The sequence below is a fragment of the Phocoena sinus genome, chromosome 11 (assembly GCF_008692025.1).
Source record: "Phocoena sinus isolate mPhoSin1 chromosome 11, mPhoSin1.pri, whole genome shotgun sequence".
Lineage (NCBI taxonomy): Eukaryota > Metazoa > Chordata > Mammalia > Artiodactyla > Phocoenidae > Phocoena > Phocoena sinus.
This window is the reverse complement of record NC_045773.1, coordinates 45,505,816-45,526,846: the sequence shown is the minus strand read 5'-3', so window position 1 is coordinate 45,526,846 and position 21,031 is coordinate 45,505,816. Positions and strand designations below refer to the sequence as shown.

At 45.9% G+C, this 21,031-nt stretch overlaps 1 protein-coding gene across 9 annotated transcripts; it reads left to right on the top strand.

The window, feature by feature from the left end:
• The first annotated feature begins 126 nt into the window (after window positions 1–126).
• On the top strand, window positions 127–19,840 carry SEC22C (SEC22 homolog C, vesicle trafficking protein). 9 transcript variants are annotated; one of them, XM_032648418.1, is made up of 7 exons: window positions 127–391; window positions 4,873–5,081; window positions 6,917–7,080; window positions 8,993–9,172; window positions 11,373–11,491; window positions 12,727–12,792; window positions 14,987–19,840. In XM_032648418.1, the coding sequence occupies exons 2-7, from the start codon at window positions 4,900–4,902 to the stop codon at window positions 15,185–15,187; spliced, it is 912 nt and encodes a 303-aa protein (XP_032504309.1). In that variant the 5' UTR covers window positions 127–391; window positions 4,873–4,899; the 3' UTR covers window positions 15,188–19,840. The 9 variants fall into 9 exon arrangements, with proteins under 9 accessions (XP_032504309.1, XP_032504312.1, XP_032504315.1 ...); XM_032648421.1 differs by having other exon boundaries at window positions 156–232; XM_032648416.1 differs by lacking the exon at window positions 127–391 and adding an exon at window positions 464–583.
• The last annotated feature ends 1,191 nt before the right edge of the window (window positions 19,841–21,031 follow it).

Sequence of the window (21,031 nt, the reverse complement as noted above, 5' to 3'; positions counted from 1 at the left end):
GTGTGTTCCTGGGGGTCGGACTTTGGCATCTCAGCCAGGCTGGCAGGTGGCTGTGCTCTTTGGTTTGCCTATCTCGGGCCTCCCGCCAAGCAGACAACTGAACCCACGCCCCGGGCGTGTCGCGGCGTCACGCGGAACTTCCCTGCCTCCACACGTCAGTCCGTTCGCTAACCCGGCAGGAACTGAGCTTAAACTGCAAAACTTCTCTCACCTCCGGACGTGGGAATTACAGGTTTGGAACTCAAATCCCCGCGGGTGAGAGCCAACAGATGTGAGGAAAGTTGGGAGGCGCGCCCCACACACGCCCCATCTAAATTTGGGTCGCAGTCCTTTAAGAACCGCTTCATTCAAGACTCCGCCGGGACCAGGCAGTGTGGGCGCACCAGGATTGGTAGGTTCGGGTGTGGGTGTTGCTCAGCAGCAGCGAATGAAGGCGTGGGGTGGTGTTTCAAGACTCGCGCATGCGCGCCGCCGGTGACCTGGGCCAGGTTAGCCGGGTGGGCTAAGGTTGCGGAGAAGGCTGAGGGTGGCGCGGCGGCGCGGCGCGAGGGCGCCGACTCCCGGAGGCCGCTGTCGGGGCGAGGTGAGGGTTGGCGGGCGGAGGCGGGCGCTGCGGTCCGGTAGTCGAGAGCTGGCGGCGTCGGGTGTGGCGCAGGGCGGGCCTGGAGGTGGAGGGCCGTCCCTCCCCCCCGGGCCCGCCCAGCCATCAGGCCCGGCTTAGCTCTCCAGGGCTTCGTCTGGCGTCCCGAAGTCTTCTGCCCCCCCCCCTTTTCTGCCGCCGGCTGCTCTCCTGACTCCAGGACGATCCGAGGTGCGCGCCTGCCAGGAACCCTCAGCGGCCGACGCGGGTAGAGCGCTGCCCCCAGTGGGAGGAGACGGGGTGTGTCCAAATGATAAAGGGGATGATTGTTTCCTTAATTATCCACGAAACTCAGGTAGAGTGTTTTAATAGCAAACTTCCCTTCGCGTGCCAATATTATAAGACTTGGTTTACCAAATACTGGGTGCACTAGACCAGCTTTTCTGAATATCAGATGTTCAGAGGTACTGTATATTTGTGTCCGTTACAGTATTACATCTAGACTTCCAGAGCCAGAAGGATTAAGCACCCCGGTGCTTAATTAGGTTTGTAGACATCAAAGCCACAAAAGAATATTCCCAGTGGTTAAAAGTAACTGGTGAAATTTGTGACACGGTCAGAAAAGTAATAAAGCTCAGACGGTGGATAGGGTAAAGCTTCATTAAATTTTACAAAGAAGGGAATTAATTCTGATAGAGATAATTTTAGTAAAATAAAAATGTAAATAATTGAAAATGCATTAATATTGCTAAACAGAATTAAATTGACACAACAGTTTGCTCTGGAAAATACATTTTAGACAATGTTGTTATAGCTCTAAGAGTTTGTGTTTACAACACAGAGGACATCTTGGGGTCCCAAAGCTTTTTATTCTTAGAAGGAGCCTCAGAGATCCACCGCATCCAAAGATGACCAATGCTCAGAGAGGAAAACCAACTTATCCAAAGTAATACAATGAGTAAGGAGCAGTTGTAACTAGTGTAATCCTAGGCCTTGGCTGCTTTTATTAACAGGTCTCTGATTAGTTCTAAGTATCAGTGCTCCAGGGGAAGGAATTGTTTTCGGGAAATAGAGTAGCTGTAATCCCAAAGATTGGATTTAGAGAAGCAGAGTGTAGTGGAAAGATCATAGGCTTTCCAGTATTTTGAGTAAGGAAGTTTTGGATGGAATACTGGCTCTACCACTTAAGCCTTGGAGCTACAGTTTTCCCTTCTGTCCAGTGTAGATTATGCCTACCCCATAGATGTTATGAGCATTAAATAACATTATCAGTGTAAAAGTTCCTAGCACGGTGCCTGGCATATAATATTAGTTGCTATCAAATTCAGCCCCCTACTCTTCTTAGCTCATAACAAGTGACAGACTTGACCTCTACCCTCTCCCTACCCCATCCCCAAGCAATGCGGAACCAAGGCACTTTCTTGAACTACAAATGAGGTAACCAGTTCTCAAGTCCTGTGGCTGAAGGTGAATCAGTAAGGATGATATAACTCTATTTTGTCTTCTGTATTTTTTAAAAATTTATTTTATTTTTGGCTGTGTTGGGTTTTCATTGCTGCGTGCGCGGGCTTTCTCTAGTTGCGGCGAGAGGGGGGCTACTCTTTGTTGGCGGTGCATGGGCTTCTCATTGCGGTGGCTTATCTTGTTGTGGAGCACGGGCTCTAGGCACACAGGCTCGGTAGTTGTGGCTCACGGGCTCTAGAGCGCAGGCTCAGTAGTTGTGGCGCACGGGCTTAGTTGCTCCGCGACGTGTGGGATCTTCCTGGACCAGGGCTCGAACCCGTGTCTCCTGCATTGGCAGGTGGATTCTTAACTACTGCACCACTAGGGAAGCCCCTGTCTTCTGTATTTTGGATTTGAGGAGTGGGTAATGCCTTATGGTGAATGCTTGTGTTTGAATATTTGTGTGCCAAGTGAAACTTGTTTTGCCCGTTTAAATTACTATTTTGCAAGGCCTGGTCATTTAATGCTGTTTGTCTCTCCCCCTTTCTTTCTGTCTCTCTTTTGGAGGGAGGAGAAGTGTATGTGGCAGGGGTTTGAGAGAGTGTTAAGGATACAGGGACGAAAAGAAACCAGTTGGAACAAGGGGGCCCTCCAGCTAAGCACAGTCTTTTGCCGGTGGAATATGGATAATCTCTGACATGAGCAGTTTATAAATAGATGCTGAGAAAAGGATTTAGGAAATGGCAGAGACAGACTAAAATATAATTTTGATAAAACCTAATAGTAACTAGAGTGCTATATTTGATTACTATTTCAGTTTCTATTTTTTAAAACTTCATTTATGTAAACCTCTTTTTTCCTCTCCAAGTAGAGATTTATCGTGGAAAAATTTTTATTAGTTTTAAAACTTAACTTTTTTTTTATAAGTTTTATTAGTTTAAAAGTTTTTATATTGGGCTTCCCTGGTGGCGCAGTGGTTGAAAGTCCGCCTGCCGATGCGGGGGGCGCGGGTTCGTGCCCCGATCCGGGAGGATCCCACGTGCCGCGGAGCGGCTGGGCCCGTGAGCCATGGCCGCTGAGCCTGCGCGTCCGGAGCCTGTGCTCCGCAACGGGAGAGGCCATGGCGGTGAGAGGCCCGCGTACCGCAAAAAAAAAAAAAAAAAAAAAAAAAAGTAAGTATAGCTTTATTGAGATCATTTTTTTGGATGATTGTCAGTGGTATTTTATTTTTGATTTTGGTTTCTATGTGTTTATTGCTGGTACGTAGAAAAAGAATTGATTTTGTATATCGGTCTTATATTCTGCAACCTTGTTGAGCTCATTCATTTTAGGAGTTCTTTTCTAGTAGGCTCTTTGGCATTTACCATGTAGACAACTATGCCATCTGCAGATAGGAGTAGTTTTATTTCTTCCTTTTCTATCTCCTGCGACTTTTCACATTTTTACCCTTCAATGGGAAGTGTGGGGAGATGGGACAAATGGGCTGAGTATGGTCTGTTGCCTGGTAGACTAATTTTTCTTTTTGCCGTCTCTTATTTTTATACCACTGCAGTTTCTTCATGTATAAAATGGGAATAATTATCCATTCATCCATTACAGATGGAAAAGCTATAAAATATAGCTTTATTGAGATCATTTTTTGGATTTTAAATGGTATTTTATTTTTAATTTTGTATTGGAGACAGTCCTTGGTGTGGATTTGAATGTGGGGAGATCAGAGGAGTGTAGATATAGGCGAAGAGTGCACAGAGGCACAAAGGTGAAGAGAGTAGTGTACATCCTGGGGCTCCTGTTTCCTACAGCTCGCGGTAATTGAGATGCCAAATTACATCCCTAGTGTTCTTTGGGAGAAAAGTCCACCAGTGCCCATACCTGTTAATATCCTATCCAGGTAGAGGATCTGACAACAGGATCTGTGAAACAGGATGTGTAGATCCATAGAAAGATGCATCAAAGCTGTAATAGCCTCCTCACTAATCCCTGGTTGCAGGGCTGCCACATGCAGAGATGCAGTTTATGCCCTGTATGAGCACCTGCAGGGTTAATAGATGGGGGCTGACACCCAACTAGGCTCTGCCAGCAGAACTGGTCCAGGGTTGTTTCCACCCCAAGAAGCACCTTGTTCTAATTTGCCACAGGTGCCATGAGGCCTCAGAATCTGTCTCCTTTTGTTGCTTAATGGTGGTCACATATCATGGCTCAAAATTTAGTATCTTATTTGCTAAGTGACTTCCTTTAGCCATCTGTAAGAACTCTCATCATTTTGAAGACTGGCTCTGTGTCAGATGTGCAGAAATTCAGTAGGACATCCTATCCTCTCTGTTTTATTTTTGCCTTCTGCTTTCCTTGCTGCCAACTTTAGGTTAAATGCTCAGAAGCCCTCCGCTTCAGGTGAGGATATGGCAAGTAAACTGCTCAGCACCTACCTCGCTGGATGACCTGAAATGCCCAGGTCCCTGGATCCCACCCCTGCTGCATCAGTGTCAGGCTCTTCCTGGCCCTTTGGGACCATCTTGCTGCCTTTGTCCTGCTCCCCACTGTCACTGCTGTTGCTCCTGAGCCGTTCTGGTCTCTGTTCCCTCATCCCAGTTGGTTTAATTCTGCAAATGGAGAGATTCATTAGAGAGAAGGAAAAGGAGGATTACAAGTGAAGAAGAGACAGGGAGGCTAATGGAGGGAGGACAATTGGGAGTGACATAGCAGTAGAGGGCAGGGAAGTAAAAATAAAAGCCACATTTACATTTGTGGTGGGGGTGAGGGTGAAACAACCCAGAGTGAACATTTCAAGGGCAGTGGTGTCCCTGGCTCATCACTCGGCCCTCAGTAACAAGGTGACCTTCCTTCCTCAGGTGTCCTCATGACTTCTCTTGTGGACCATGTCCATGATCCTTTTTGCCTGTGTGGTTAGGGTGAGGGATGGACTGCCCCTCTCGGCCTCCACTGACTTTTACCACAGCCAAGATTTTCTGGAATGCAGGAGACGGCTCAAGACTTTAGCCTTGCGACTGGCCCAGTATCCAGGTCGAGGTTCTGCAGAAGGACTTGACTTCAGTATCCAGTAAGCAAGCATGTTCACTGTTCAAGAACATCTTAACCACGCGCAGAGGTGACATTATGCTGATGACACTGTGTGTTAAAAGCAGGTCTCACATCAGACAGCAGTCCAAGGTTGTGTGTATTTACAATAGAATCAAAGGGACTCAAGCACTGTTGCCCCAACTCCCACCTTTCTTTCTTTCTTTTTTTTTTTTTGTAATTAGTTTTTATTGGAGTATAGTTGCTTTACAATGTTCTGTTAGTTTCTGCCGTATGGCAAAGTGAATCAGCTGGCAGAGCGGCCGTGAGCATCGGCAGGCCCTGGTCACCCAGTCTTCATGCCTTTAGTTTGGTAGTTTTTTCTGCATTAGGTGCAGGGGTGGAAAAAAGGCGAGTCGAAAGGAGATACTAGATTCAAATGTCAGGGAAGGAAAAGGACGAGAGTGACGAAGCCAAGAAAATCAGAGAAAAGACTTGACTTAGAGTTCCTGCCTTCAGTTTTTGCTTTTTTAATTTTTTCACTTTTTAAACATTTTAAAGTAAAAAATGTTTATATGACAGGAGCAGGGGAGTAAAAATGAGCATAAGTAGGTCCCTCTTCTCAAGGAACTCCAGGTCTAATAAGGGGACGAGAGGAATATATAACTGAATATTACACAGTGGGGCAAATGCTCCAGTGGGAGTAGGAATCAAGTGGTTACAATAATCATGGTAATAAGAGCTAATATGATTGTTTTCCATGGGCCAGGTACTACTCTAAGTGCTGTATGGGCTTATGAGGTAGATAATGGTATTATACCTATTTTACAGAGGAGGAAACTAAGGTTAAACAGCTTCCCTAAGGTTAGACTGGTAGTAAATGGTAGAGCCAGGATTTGAATGGAGGCAACCAGGCACCAAGGTCTGCTCCTCATGTGTTATCTCATTTCTTATTCTAGGGGTTAGAGTAAAAAGGCGTTCTACGGAGGGATGGGGCAAGGCAGGTTTCGAAATCTCAAAATGGCTTGTTGTAGATTTCATACCATTGTTTTCCAGAATTTAGGCCTTCACTTACCAAGTTCTTTTTGTTCCCCTTGAATAGTAAATTTTTGATTGACCTGAGAAGGTGGCATCCTTTCAGGGGAATTCAGTCTCAGAATTAGGAAAACAAAAGGAAAAGTCCAGACCTAATCCCAGGCTTGGTGGTATTGTCAAGCGAGAAGGGTCGTGGCCTGAGGAGGGATCTGGATGGTAGGCATATGAAGCTGTCACCCTGTGGTATGGGCTCTGGGTGCTCAGGAGCTAAAGCTGAGCTGCATCTGCCGACATCTACAGCTCCTTTCTCTGGCTGCCTGAAACCACCTTCCTCGGTGGTCCCTTCCTCATTATGCTGTGATTATCTAACAGTCTATGTGAACTTTGTGCTGTACCTCAAATAGGAAACCTTTTCTCTGTTCAAACAAACAAGCAGACAAAAAACCTATCACTTCAAATGAAGTTCTGGGTACTTCAGTCATTTTTTGACAAGTAGAATGTAAAATGTTCTACTCATTGGTATTTTGACTCAAATATTCACCGTTATTTTCACAGAGGAAACTAAGGCTTTTGTTCCTTACAGGTGAGCGGTCCCATAGCTTAGTTAATAATAAATAAGTTAGAGTGATCACACATTGTCAGTGGCAAATGCCACTATACATTTTAGAGGAAGTATAAGAAAGGCACGGTCCCCGGCAGGTCTAGCTGAAGAGATGCAACAGACAGCTCCAGGACTATTCAAGGCCCAGCAGATCCAGAGTTGAGGCAACGTGGCGTCTGGGTGCGGGATGCAAGTACATGGGTCTGTTCCCTGGTAACGCAGATGACGCTCTTTTGTTCCAGCTTTTCTTCTTCGAGGGATGTAGCCTGCATGGCTATCTGCTCCCGCCAGTGTCCAGCAGCCATGGCCTTCTGCTTCCTGGAGACCCTGTGGTGGGAATTCACAGCTTCCTATGACACCACCTGCATTGGCCTAGCCTCCAGGCCATACGCCTTTCTCGAATTTGGTTCGTAACCCTCGTTCGTATTGATTGTTCTCTCTTGCGGCATTGTATGTGTAGAATTTCCAGTTTGGATTTGGCTTTGACCGTCAGGGAAAGCCACTGGAGGTGCTGTAACATGTCACTGGAGAGCAGCCTTATACCATGAGATTTCACAGCAGTGGAAGGGGCCTGCAAGCTTGGAGATTCAACACTGTAGCTTTTCATCTCTCCAGAGCCTGGGGCAGGGTGGAAGAATGGCGAAACCTGTATCTTATTCTGGAGCAGGCGTCAGCAAACTGTGGGCCAAGGGTCTGTTTTTTGTAAATAAAGTGGAACATAGCCGTGCTTATTCTATTACTAACGGGTTGTCTGTGGCTGCTTTTGCCCTTCCCTGGCAGAGGTGAGCTGTTGTGATGGACCATCTAGGGCCCATAAGCCTAAAACATTGACTCTCTGGCACTCTGAGAACACTGCCAACCCCTGCTCTAGAGCAGCGCTGCTCAAGGGTGGTACCCATTCTTCCAGCATGAGGGACATACAGAGAGTGAGAATAAGAGTTTAGAAATTCTTACAGTAATTTGGCACTCCTGCGATATTTTCAGTTGTATTTTATCAAAGTATCTGTCTGCAACCATTTGGAAATAAGAAAAAACTGGTCCTTCATGCAGAGGTTTGAGGAGCACAGCTCTGCAAGAGGATACTCCTTTTCTAGGCCCTGCCAGAGAGGCCGTGTGGAGGCTCAGGGCTTTGGAACGCAGCAGGGTAATTATAGCGTACGCTATCAGTGTCTGTCAGCCGTGATTCAAGTCATCTTGAGATCCTGGAGAGGAGGAGTAGAGGTGGGAGTTGGGGGACATTCTCTGGTCTCGGTGTAAATCGCCATGGTCCCTGTGATGCTCTTGAACGAGGGGCTAGCAGCATTTGGTACTCAGGGTCAGGCGCAGGGCTGGCACCTGGAAGTGTTGCCACTTATGCTTCTGGCAGCTACTGCTCACATCCCCTCATGTGGTCTCTGGCTGGCCCATCAGTGATGGGGCCGGCACCCCCTTTTGGTGCTGGGCAGCTCCCTGATACTCGGGCCCCAGCCTGGTAGCCCTGTGACATAGACCATGAGTTCTGCCTGAGTCTCCCTGTGAGGATTGGTCCAGCTGCCGCTCTCAGCCCCACTTCTTCTTCTGAAGGGCGTGCTGTCCCCAGTCGGACCACAGCTGCAGCATCCCTTGACTGTTATTTGATGGGCAGCTGGTAGACCTGTGTTCTTCTCTCCCCTCATCTCTGCATGCGCCTTCCTTCCAAAGCGGTGGGCTTGGTCTCACAGGAGACCCTTCCCTGCATCACGTTTATTCATTACTGAGTGCGAGTAGAATATAAGTAAAAGTATGTGGGTATTAGAATTATACATGATTTTGCTTTGCCAATATGTATGAAACTTCACTTCAAATACTTATTAAAACTTGGTAATGGTTAACACTAATGTAAATAAAAGAATTAAAACCAGTGCCTTTCAGATATATAATCCTAGTTTGCACAACATACTCACAATGATTTGTAAGTTTTTTTCACACGCCTTTTCTTGGGATAATCAGGTCAAAAATGACTGTCCCCATTTTTCTATCGTAGAAATATTCTATGAATGGCCCAGGATTGTACTAGGAGTCGTGGCTGAGCTAAGACTCAAGCCTCTGTCCCCTGACTCCCTTGCCACTGAGGTTCTGATGGACAGACTGTCAACGTTTTAATTATTCTGCTTTGAAGAGATTGATGAGACCAGTCCTTATACGTACTAATCATTTGACCTTCATGTGTAGTTGACACTCTTCAGAGTCTGGCTGACTTACTAGCTTGCTTAGAAGTGTAAACTTCATTGTGTACGTGTATTGTCTTATAACATCCATTGTTATGAAGACACTCAGCTTGGGTCGCTCTCTTTTCGCAGACAGCGTCATTCAGAAAGTGAAGTGGCATTTTAACTATGTAAGTTCCACCCAGATGGAGAGCAGCTTAGAAAAAATTCAGGAGGAACTCAAGTTCCAGCCTCCAGTGGTTCTCACTCTGGAGGACACAGATGTGGCTAACGGGGTGATGAATGGTCACCCACAGATGCACTTGGAGCCTGGTAAGTGGCCTGCTGCTCTCTGACGTTGATAAAGATGAGGTGAGATTGTGTATTTCAAATGCACAGTGACTGTTTTAGTAGGAAGTAGGAAGGTGTTTGGGTGGGGGGCAGTGTATAAAATACGTGGGGAGAAACATGGGCTGATCTTGTTCCAGGTGGCTGTTATAAAAAACTCAACTGTTGTGACCAGTGAGTCGATCTGAAGAGAGGCAACTCTTTTGACGAAATTCAGGAGAAGAGTGACTTGGCAGGTTGTTTTCTTAACCAGGGTGAAATCTGCACATTTAAATGGTGTAAAGGAGATTTTCACTCTCTTTTGCTGGAAGTCACTTATTGAACTGTACAGATTTGTACATTCTCTCTCTCTCTCTCTCTCTCCTTTTTTCCTTTGACAGTGAGTCCTTATCTCATCATTTAGTGAAACATTGGGAATCTCCACTGAGAAACCCCCGCTCCTTGATGGAGGGAGTGGAGGGCTGTGGGGATGAGAGTGGGCAGGGGCCAGAGCCAGGGCTTCTAGACCTCTCACTCTCTGCTTCTCTGTGGGACCCGGGAACATCCCTCTATCCCTTTGGATTTCCGAGTCCTTATCTGAGGAATGAGGTGTTAATGACCGTGCTCACAGCGCCCTGGCGTCCGTGACTTAGTCTGGCATTAACACCAGTAGCCGCTCAATGCCTAGCACATAGCAAAGCATGCTTTTTTGCATTCCTTGTTTACAGTTACACACAATTAAACCAATCTTTAATTAAAGTGGATATTTACATTCTAAGAATTCTGTAATGGTGTAAAAGCTGAATCCTTCCCTGGAAGACAGAACCATCTACATTATAACAGTCTAATTACTTTGTTTTAACAGTTTTATACTAAATTCATTGCTTGAATTTTGAAAGTGGTGTATTAAAAATGTTCACATTTTTGGCTTAACTTTGTGTTTCGATTTGATCTGTTTCAACCAGTAAATTCCTGGATTGGCTCTTACGCCATTCAATAAGTTGTTGTAATTTATATTGGGATTGAAAACTTTTGTGGAAGGAAGACTGGGTAATCAGACCCCAAGCTTCTCCTTTGCCATATCTGTAGACAGGGTAACGTTGTGATGTATGTTTTATCTTATAAACACTTAGACAAGAGGAGAAAATCCAGAAAGTGTCAACTTGCCTGTCTTTCTAGGATGTTTTACTCTGGTTTGACTCCCCCTATTGTTCCAAGGCTAGAACCTTTACAGGTAGCATGCTCTGTTCTAACAGAAACTTTGAATTGCTCAGTGGAAACTCTAACACACTAACAGTAGGCGTCAGTTGGGTTGTGGCTAGATATCTGTGTCTGTGTTTGCGTATGTGGGAAATGTAAGGACAAGAAAGGATGATTTAAAAGGAGCATAGCAAGGGAATGGGTGGGACACTATTTAATTGGGTGAACCAGAATCCGTTTCAGCAGTTATCTTTAAAGAGAGAATGATCATTTGTCCTAATTAGAGTTCCAGAAACAGCTTGTAGCTGAAACAATCAATGTTTCCCTCCTCTTCCCAATAATTTTGGAATTAAAAAAATTGCATTTGCTGTGAATTGCTCCAGAAGCACACATGACACTGAATGTTGTGCTTGTCAGAAAAAGAATGGAACATTTTACAAGCTGAGGGTTGAGCTGTGTAATAGAAATGCTTCAGGATTTGACAACCAATTTACAGCTAAAGCCATAAACTGCTTTAAATCAGGATTTCTCAACCTTAGCCCTATTGACATTTTGTACTGGAAGTTCTTTGTTGTGAGGGCTGTCTTGTGCATTGTAGGATGTCTAGAAACATTCATGGCCTCCACCCATGACAGATGCCAGTAGCAACCTTTCCCCAGTGGGGACAACCCAAAATGTCTCTAGACACTGATTGAGGGGCCATATCGTCTCTGGTTGGCAACCACTGTTTTAAATAGAAAGGAAATGAAGCACTTGAAAAAATCTGTGCTTGCTCAGAGAAGTGGCCTCTTTCTGGAAGAAATTCACCTTGGATTCCCAGATCCATTCTGTCCTTCATTTCTTGCCTTTTCCCCCTCTAACTACAGCTGCTTTTTAAATTAATATGTTTGCAGTTGTGTGTTTAACATAATAAACCTTTTCATTAGCGGAAGTCTAGTTAATGTCTTTATTTTTCCTTCATATGGAAATTATTTTCACTAGACGCTTCTCGTTTTTCATTGTGAAGCTCCTAATTTCCGAATGGAACCTGTGACGGCCCTGGGCATCCTCTCTCTTATTCTCAACATCATGTGCGCTGCTCTGAACCTCATTCGTGGAATTCACCTCGCAGAACATTCTTTACAGGTAACCTTTCATATACATTTTAAATCAAAAGACACATGATGGAAGAAACAGATGGGGATACATATTATTTATAAGGCTATTATGTACTACATTTTAAAATTTGAAGTAAAATTTTTACTTCTCGTTTCATTCTTTGTCGTAAGTTGAACAAATACGAAACTTGCTCTTTTGTTATCTGTTCTCCTAAGACGCCAAAGGGCCCTGCTGGGATACTGGTGAGAAATGGAAAACTTGCTTCAAGGACATCAGGCCACCCCATGGCCCTGGGGACTCCAGGAGTCACTGCGGGGGCTGGATTGTTCATCCAGGGCAAAAGTTTGATGCTCAGACTTTAACGTTCAGGCCCTTTTTTCCCCTGGGGAGAGTGGCCTCATAGTCTGATTTATACCATTCAGGTACCAGCTTCCTGGTGTCTTTGTCAAAAGAACTGTGTCACCGCGAAGTTGATTGGCCAGCCTGCTCATCTCAAAGGACGTTTCTACTTCAGTGCTTTTTAAATATTATTTTTAAATTTTGAAGTATTTCCAACACTTTAAGAAAAAGTATGGAACCACTATGAACATGAACAGATAGATGTTACTATTAAAAACAGAGCCGTAACGCTCGCACCGAGGCACGTGGTGGCTAAAGCCTGAAGCGCAGCTTAGACTGAATCTCAGGTGGCTTATGGGGACCGAAGTGTTTGGGGAACAGCAGCAGGCCTGGGCCGTGAGTGGTGGCTGGCTGTTTCCACACCCCGTCTTTGGCCAATGTGTGGTGTGGTTCCCACTCCTATTGTTTACGACGACTCATAAGCAGATGCTTACCGAGTGTCTGTATGCACTAGAACAGGTGTTCGTTGGTCAAGACATAGTCCCTGAGTTGGGGCACATAGCAGAGTGTGACAGCATCGCTAAGGAGGTGGCAGTACCGGGGGGTGGGAGGAGTTGGGGAAAGCTTAGCTCTTACAGATGAGTTGGATTTTGAGAGGTGGCAGGGCTGGGGGTGGGGGCATTCCAGGTTGAGGGCTCAGCACACATGCATGGGGACTGGAGGGCGCTTGGTGTGTCCAGGCCATTCAGAAGGATTTCATGTCACCCCCTGGTGCGATGCGTGAACGGGGGCTTATTTCTCACCCAGCCAGGGATTTTGTACTGTCAACCATACCACACCCAATGCGGAGTAAAGCACTTCACGTCATAATGTTTCGTGTCCTCTAAATATTCCTTTCCTTGTGTTCCTCATATTTATCTTAGGTTGCACACGAAGAAATTGGAAATATTCTGGCTTTTCTTATTCCTTTTGTAGCCTGCATTTTCCAGGTGGGTGAAACGTTGATGTTTTAGTGAGTGGGCTAAACCCATGGCCTTACTTTGTTCTGTTGGAACCATCAGCAAGTTTCTAGATCCTGCTTTTGTTCCACCAAGGCCTTGGTTCAAATGATGGATATAGTACCAGCCCTTAGTGGAAGGACCCTCCACCCATCCTGCCCAATCCTCTCATTTTACAGAGAAAAGACCTTTGGGCTCAGAAAGGGAAAGCCACTTGCCCTAGGCCTCAGGGCCTTTGACAGTGCAGGACAGAAACCAGGAATTTGAACTGGGCTCCCAAGAAGTGAGGGCTGAGACTGCAGTGGGGATTGGGTTGGGCCTGATCAGTATGAGGCAGGGTCCTGCCTCGTGCTTATTGTCGGGGCGTCCAAGTACAGAAATGTCCTTCTGCAGAAGTGACACCTATGTATATGTGTTTCTTTCTTTTTTTTTTTTTTTGTAAGCAGATATTCATTTTTAGTTTTTATTTATTTATTTATTTTTGGCTGTGTTGGGTCTTCGTTTCTGTGCGAGGGCTTTCTCCAGTTGCAGCAAGCGGGGGCCACTCTTTATCACGGTGCACGGGCCTCTCACTAATCGTGGCCTCTCTTGTTGCGGAGCACAGACTCCAGACTCGCAGGCTCAGTAGTTGTGGCTCACAGGCCTAGTTGCTCCGCGGCATGTGGGATCTCCCAGACCAGGGCTCGAACCCGTGTCCCCTGCATCGGCAGGCAGATTCTTAACCACTGCGCCACCAGGGAAGCCCCCGTATATGTGTTTCTCTTCAAACACAGAACTAGGTTAAAAAATTTGTTGTTTTTAATAGTAATACCATCTGAGTCAAATCTGTCCTTAGGAAATGAAACAAAAATTATAACACTAACTAGAGCCCTTTGATTATTAGTTATTTTCAAATAAGCTGTGTACTTAAGGAGTCGGGTAAAAAGGAGCTTTTGAATCCCCTATAGGCAGAGTTAATTCTAGTAAAAACCTAACTCTCTTTCCTCGTCCTCCACACGGACTAGGATTTTAGTACCTTTTCTGCATGTTTAAGCTTCTTCTTCTTCAAGTTCTGTTCTCAGGGCACTTCCTCTCTCTCCTGCATACATCCTAGATGGCCTGTTTTTAAGAATTACCTGATTGTGCAAAAAGAAATTTTCATCCCAAGATTGAAAATGCACTCATTTTTTTAGAAAACAAGTCTCTAAGACCTTGGGTGTTGCCAGGAGAAGTTTCCTGGAGCCTGCATTTCAGGGCTGCAGGTATCTTACAGTTCCACCTTCATCCCCTCAACTGCAGTCTTACTTGGATAGCTCTTTCGATGGGGAACTCTCTCCGTCCCCCCGCCCCGAGCTTTTGTCAGATTGTTCTGTGTTTTGAGAATGTGTCTTTTAAAAAAAAAACCAAAAAAAACCCCCAACAGTGAACCAAAAAATGATTTCCACCTTTTGCAGAACAAGAATGGCCTCTTTCTGTGTGATAGCCCTACAGGAAATTTCAGTCACTCTCCCTGCTATAAGACCTTTCCCTGAGTCGGATATGCTTTTTTTTTCTCTCTCTCTTTCTTTTTTTTTTTTTTAGGCTGTGCCACTCAGCCTGTGGGATCTTAGTTCCCCGACCAGGGATCAAACCCGTGCACCCTGTAGTGGAAGCATGGAGTCTTAACCACTGGACCACCAGGGAAGTCCTCAGAGATGCTTTTGAAGACATAACAAGGAGCCTGTCTAGGGAACAGTGGTCCCCTATGCAGTTGTAACTCAGGAAAAGCTAAAATAGTAAAAGCACAGCTTCTCTCAGCAGCCTTCTCACCTGTTATGACCCCCCTGAAGGAAAATTCATCTGGAGGCCTGTCGATCTTGTTAGGGTGTTCTGGCCTGGCTGTCTGCCCCTGACCTGCATCTCTTCTTTCTCTACAGCACAGCCTGGGCATTTCTGTCTGTCTTTCTTGAATTCTTTCAAGAGTGCTATGTTCTAGTTCCTCCTGTGATGTCTTTTTCACTTTTCTTACCTCTTCCAAATCCCCACTTTCATCCAGTGATTAACAGCAGCTGATCCAGTGAGTCCAAGCTCCATTGTAACGAATTCAGTTTAATAAGCTAATGTGTATGAAGTGACACTGCGTGGCAGGTACGATAAGTGAATCTTGCATCTGACCTTGGCCATTTCATTACCTCTGATGGGACTTCCTCTTCTGGTGTCATTTCAGTGTTACTTGTACCTGTTCTACAGTCCAGCCAGGACGATGAAGGTGGTGCTGATGCTGCTCTTTATTTGCCTGGGCAACATGTACCTGCATGGGCTGAGGAACCTCTGGCAAATCCTCTTCCACATAGGAGTGGCTTTCCTGTCTTCATACCAGATACTGACGAGGCAGCTTCAGGAGAAGCAGTCTGACTGTGGAGTGTGAGGATGACATCACGGGATGAACGGATCCTTTGATTTTCTTGTGAGGATCATCGGTGTTCCCCTGTTTGCTTCTCAACTTCACCTTAAGTTTCCACCCTTGAAGTTCCTTTCAACCAAAGCGGATTGATCCCGGGAGCTGAGATTTTTCATAGGTGCAGTTGAAAGCATAAGATTGCTTGACATCCAGTCCCAGTTTTGTGCCGAGGGTTACTGCAGAATCTCCAGTTCAGCACCATTACTTCGGACGGCAGAATCTGGGGGCTTATTCAGAAAGAGCATTATTGGAAGACCAAAATGGAATCATTTTGGTCTTTTAAATTGAGTAATGCAATAAACCACTAGATTCAATAACAGTAGTTTAAAGTAATTGGCAGTTGTCTTTGAGGAACCACTTAAAAATCTGTATCAGCTTTTCAGTCTAAATGTGACTTGGTTAGGTTTTTTTTTTGAGGGCCAGCAGAGGGTGAATTTAAAACTTTAAAAAGTGGTTTATAACTATAAGGTGGATAAATTTTGTTTACATTTTTTGATAACTTAGGTCTGATATGATACCTTTAGAATATTTAAATATATTTTAGATATAAGTTGAACATGGCTTCCCTTAGGGTAAGGACAAACTTAAGCTGAGAAAATGGTTAAGAAAGCTGAATTCATTAAATTTATATATAACCTTTTATGGTAGTGGGATTGTAGGGATACAGAAATGTTTTGTATTTATTTGCAGGGTCTGTCTGAATACTTTTAAAATTGAGTAACCAGTGCTACCGGATCATTAACTTATAAGCATGAGCAGAAATGAGAATATCAGGATTCCTTGCAGTTGGCCACAAACCAGAGTAGGCGAGTCACATATTCATACGGTGGCACTTTGCAGTCACAGGTGGGAGAGGCTGCTGTCATCAGCCTTTTAGGTGGCAGCCGAATACATGTCACTTTAATCATGTCATTTGATAGTTGACCCTGTGTACTTGTTCTCAGAAGATCTCCCAAATCAATTACTCCTCCGCACCTTTCCCAATCATCTTAATTAGATTAAGGGCCTCATTTTTTTATGAACAAGAGTTAAGTGTGTGTTAACTTCTTTAGAGCTTTATAGCTTATAAAGCTTTATAATTAACCCAGTGCTCTGAAAAGTTACTTTCCTTTCTCTCATTGTCAAAATATTGACTGATTATAGTTTTCCAAAATTTAGATCTGAATATGATCCCTGAGGTCTCTAGAAATTTCAGACTGGGTTGCCCAGTACCATTCAGGAGGCCGTTTTGGAAGTTTGCCCTTTTAGATTTTTCTTCACAGAAGTCCAGAATCTGAATAGCTCCACCACAATTGCATAGAATACTTTGGGTTGAATTATGTGATCTTGATAAATTAAAAAATCCTATTTTGGTAGTTTTTAATAATCAAAAACTGTTGCAAGAGTCATTGAGCAGATGGGGAAAGCAAGGATGTCATTTTAGGGAATTCAGTTGTACTTGGTCATTACTGGTAGTGAATTGTTACTGAGCTACCTTGGTGTCACTTAAAAGTCCATGTGACTACGAACTGTGTTGGGAAAATGTTGCCATGGTAATTTTATTTTCTTATAATAGAATTTCCTATTCTTAATCAAACAAAGTATCTGGATATGAAAGTTATGCTGGCAACATCCTCAGATGTAAACTTCAGAGTTGTCTCCCCACTGATTTTGCATCTGCATAGTTTTCTGGATAGCCAGCAGGTGAATTTTCAGGCTTTCCGGGACATAATTTTGAACAGATGGTGAAATAGGATGGGAAGCTAAGGAGGGGAGACAAATCTTTTTATATTAGAAGCACACACACAAAACTTTAAACATTGATTAGAACAGCTTACCCAATGCATTGTTTTCTTTTTGAGCCCGTGTGCTGTTGGTGTTGCCATGTAGCCCTGTACCCCAGATGGTCTGGGGTCTGAGCCTGTGATCCACATTCAGCAAGTAGTGAAGAACATTCCTTGCAGAGGAGACCCTCCTGGTGAATGCCTTCTGCCCTAGTGGAGAGGTTATTCACACCTGGTTGAATGTGGTCTGAATCCGTTAACATCTATATGGGGTTTGAGATTTACTTTTGCAAACAAAAGGGAAAAGATGCAGTCGACAAACACTGCAAAATAATGACCACATAAACATTCTTTAACTGAAATCCAGCTAAGAGCAGTCTCAGTTCACTGGTGGTAGAAGCTAATGATAGGAAAGGTGTTCTGGAGGTTTTATCCAGGGGAAACCCCAGGCTCAGGGGTTGACTTGGTTCAGGCCTGGAGTTTTGTAGCCCTGTGTCATCCTTGATGCTAGAAAGTTGACCCCCACGTTACCCTCACTCCGCCACACACCTTTGTTTTAGCTGTTCTAGCACCTTGATTCTCTCAGACGTTAACCGATCTCACAGGGCTGGATCCTGGGATAGATGAAATAATGTTGGAAAAACCTTAAAAGTGCCTTCGGGTGTCAGACGTGGCAAGATCTTGAGCATCAGTGTGTGAGGTGTCCCATATGCTGTATCTGGGCGGGGATGTGGCTCAATGCTCTCTGGCAGGGGCCAAGTCCAGGGGTTCCCATTCCGCAAGTGTGCTAGTGTGGGAACCACATAGACACTGCTTTTCTTTCCCCAGGCTAGCCTGACTGTGACGAGGACCATGCCTGGGTTTCCTGTCCTGCGGGGGGACAGTCAGGGGTATATTTGGGTGGGATTTCCTCTCGGTACTAGAGGCCTCACTGCCCTCAGCGGGAGGAAGATGACCATAGGCTCCTGGTTTTGCTTCTCCAACTGGCACCCCTTTTATCTGTGAATCAAGGCCCAATGTTTTAAAGCTCTTCAAGGGGTAGGAAAAAAGGGTATTGGAAGGAGAGCTGAAATTAGAACGTTTAGCATCATTGCTACCAACCCCCCCTTGAGCTCCCTGTTCTTCTCCTAGGTGCCCCTGTTCAGGTCTCCCCTGCCTCTTTCCACTTCTGCCACCCACATTCCAGTCCTGGGGACCGAGGCTGAAACTGGAATCTCTGGAGGGACGGGGAAGCCACCTTTCATCATAACGGATAGGGCGGGTCCAGGAGCTTCAGAGAGGGCACGGATGGCCCCAAAGCCCAGCCCTCTTCCCTGTGCACCCGCAGGCACACAGCAAGGCTGGCTGTTTGGGGCTCAGGAAGCAGGGCTAGATGAGAAGCGGAGCTGGGGGCTGGCTGGCTGCTGGAAGACAGCAGCTGCCCTTGGCACATGGGGGCTGCACGCCACACCTTCATCCAGGGCTGCCGTCTGTTGTTCCTTGAAGGAGTTGGCTGCTCATAACATGAAGGACAGGTGGCCCTCAGAAAACAGTGCAGTGCAGGTGAGGACAGGCGGGGAGGGAGGGTTTACGGTGACCAGGTGAGTGCACAGACCCCGGCCCCGACGTCACTCACATTCCAAGTGATTCTACACAGACTCCTGCCCAGGCACAGGGAAACCCTATCTGTGCACTGTGAGCGTTAATAATGGTGGAAGAAGAGAGAGTAGATGTGCCCTGGAGAGCTGAGGTGGGAAGGAGCGCCCTGTCAGCTGGCCCGAGGCCTGGAGGTCGGCGTGGCTCTCCCACTTGGTCTGGCCCTGCAGTGGTTGAGTCACAGCCCGCTGGCCGGGTATTCTCTGGACAACGGTGGTAACGTCGGCCGGCTCCCCTGGCGAGCTGTCAGGAGGGTAGAAGCCATAGCGGAGGGGATGCTGGGTGAATCCATTGTTCATGTGCAGGAGGAGAAAGGCTTTGAGTTGGTTCACCCAGCACGCGGCGGTTCTGCAGGCTTCAGGCAGTGCGGCTCGGCACAGCTGTGTCTTCTGGCCTTTACAAAAAAAGACCTCATGCTTTCATTCCAGACAGGTAGCAGCCTCTCTTCCTCCCCCTGGACCTGCCTCCTGCCTTCCAGGCACGCAGCCTTTGGTTCCAGCGGCATTGGGTCCTCCAGGATCCAGGGAGGTTGGTATTGTTGGTTGGACCAAACCTCATGGCCTGTTTCTGACCCAAACGAGGAGAGCTGATTCTCCCTTCTGGGAGCAGTGATGTCAAACTTCTGTTGCTGGGGAAACGTCATTGGCAGAGAACCTGTGGAAAAAGACTTGTCAGTAAAATCTGGGAATGGCCGGATATGGAAACATCTGCCCATGTGTACCGATGGCAGAGCTGTTGCCCACAAGCGCCTTTCATTTAGGGTAAAATTATCAAATCCAGTCTATTCCTCTTTCCTGTGCTTGGTACATATGACCTTCTTTAACCCTTATACTTACATGATTCTGGGTTGTTCCAGAAGTGTTATTTAATGAATCATTCATGTAATGTGGCCCCCAGGATTCCATTTTGTTTAGTGGACTTTTTTACTAAGAGCATTAAAGATTGAGGCTGATATAGCCAGAGAAAACCATTTCCTTCATGTATTCATTTTGAATGCTTGCTGCCCGTGTTATACAAGCTTCTTACTGTTTTCATGTAATAACAAAGATCTATTTTGAGTAAACGATGAGTGCGTTTTAACAAACTTTCACACAGTAGTAAAGCCTAAACTTGTGTTAATGTTGGTAACAAATGTCGTATAGCCGTTTATATACTATGTATACATAAATTAAACGAGGTGGCTTCAGAAGTGGGAAGAGAGTAAATCTAAGGTGCTTATCAACTTGTGTGTTTGTATTTGTGTGAAAAATCCTGAGTTATGGGTCCATTTTCCTAGATGAGGTGATGTGGGCCTGGCATAATGGGGGGGGTGTGTGTTGAGAGAAGTGAAATTCAGGTCCTCTTGTCCAGTGAGGTCTAGACAGGTGCAAGGGCTCAAATAGTCTTCAGCACTAATCCCCAGACTCTGGAATGCAATCATGGGTCCAGGAAAGACCTTGGAAAAACCAAAATAGCAGTTGCCGCACTGCCCTGGGGGCTGGAGGGGGCTGCCTTCCATGCAGGCTCTGCTTCTGCCCAGCCCTTTCCCTGCTCTGGGCTCTGAGCTCCAGTCTGTATGTACTCTGAGGGTGATGTCGTTTTCATTTCCCAGGACGAGCTCTGTCAGGAAATGGCCACCAGGGGGCACATCATCAGGTTCCCAGCTCAGGGGACTGTGCTGTTTTGCAGGATCGTTCCTTTAGCAGCTGATGAAATTCCCAGAAAGGAAACAAATGCACCAGCCTCTCCTGACGGCACTGAGTTCTGGGATTCGGGCGTTGGCAGACCCTTTAGATACCACTGGGTTCACCCCCCTTGTTGCTCAGGTGAGGAAGTTGAGGTCTGTCCTAGGTAGCCAATGACAGTGTAGCCCAGAGCTCTGTCCTCTGAGCTGAGACCAAGGTGCCATCAGCGCACCTGGCGGCACCCACAAAGAATAAAAAGGGATCTTGACCCGTGAAGGATGCCCTTTCTGTGCCAGGAAGGCTGGGTGCCGGGAAGGCTGATGAATTGCCTTCCTTTTTCTTGGACTCTAACCCCCTGTGGGGTCAGGTAGCAGAAGTGATGCCTGACAGCTGCCCAGCATCCTTGGGCAGTGCCAGCGGAGGAGTGAAGGGGCTCAGAGAGAAGGGGCCCACCTGAGTGCGCCTGGCTCTGCTGAGTCAGCTCTAAGACATCCCCGGATCGAATGTGCAGGGCAAAAACTATTAAGTTCACTGAAGAGCACGATGGAGAGTATCTGTGACGTGGGGTGAAAAAGTACTTCTTAAACAAAACGTCATAGGCACGACCCTTAAGGCAAAATGATTGATGAATCTGATGACATACAAATAAGGATTTCATGGGCAAAGTTAAAAGAATGAGAGAAGATATTTACAGTGTCTGAAACCAGTAAGGGATTAATATACAAGCAATTCCTTAAATCAGCAAGAAA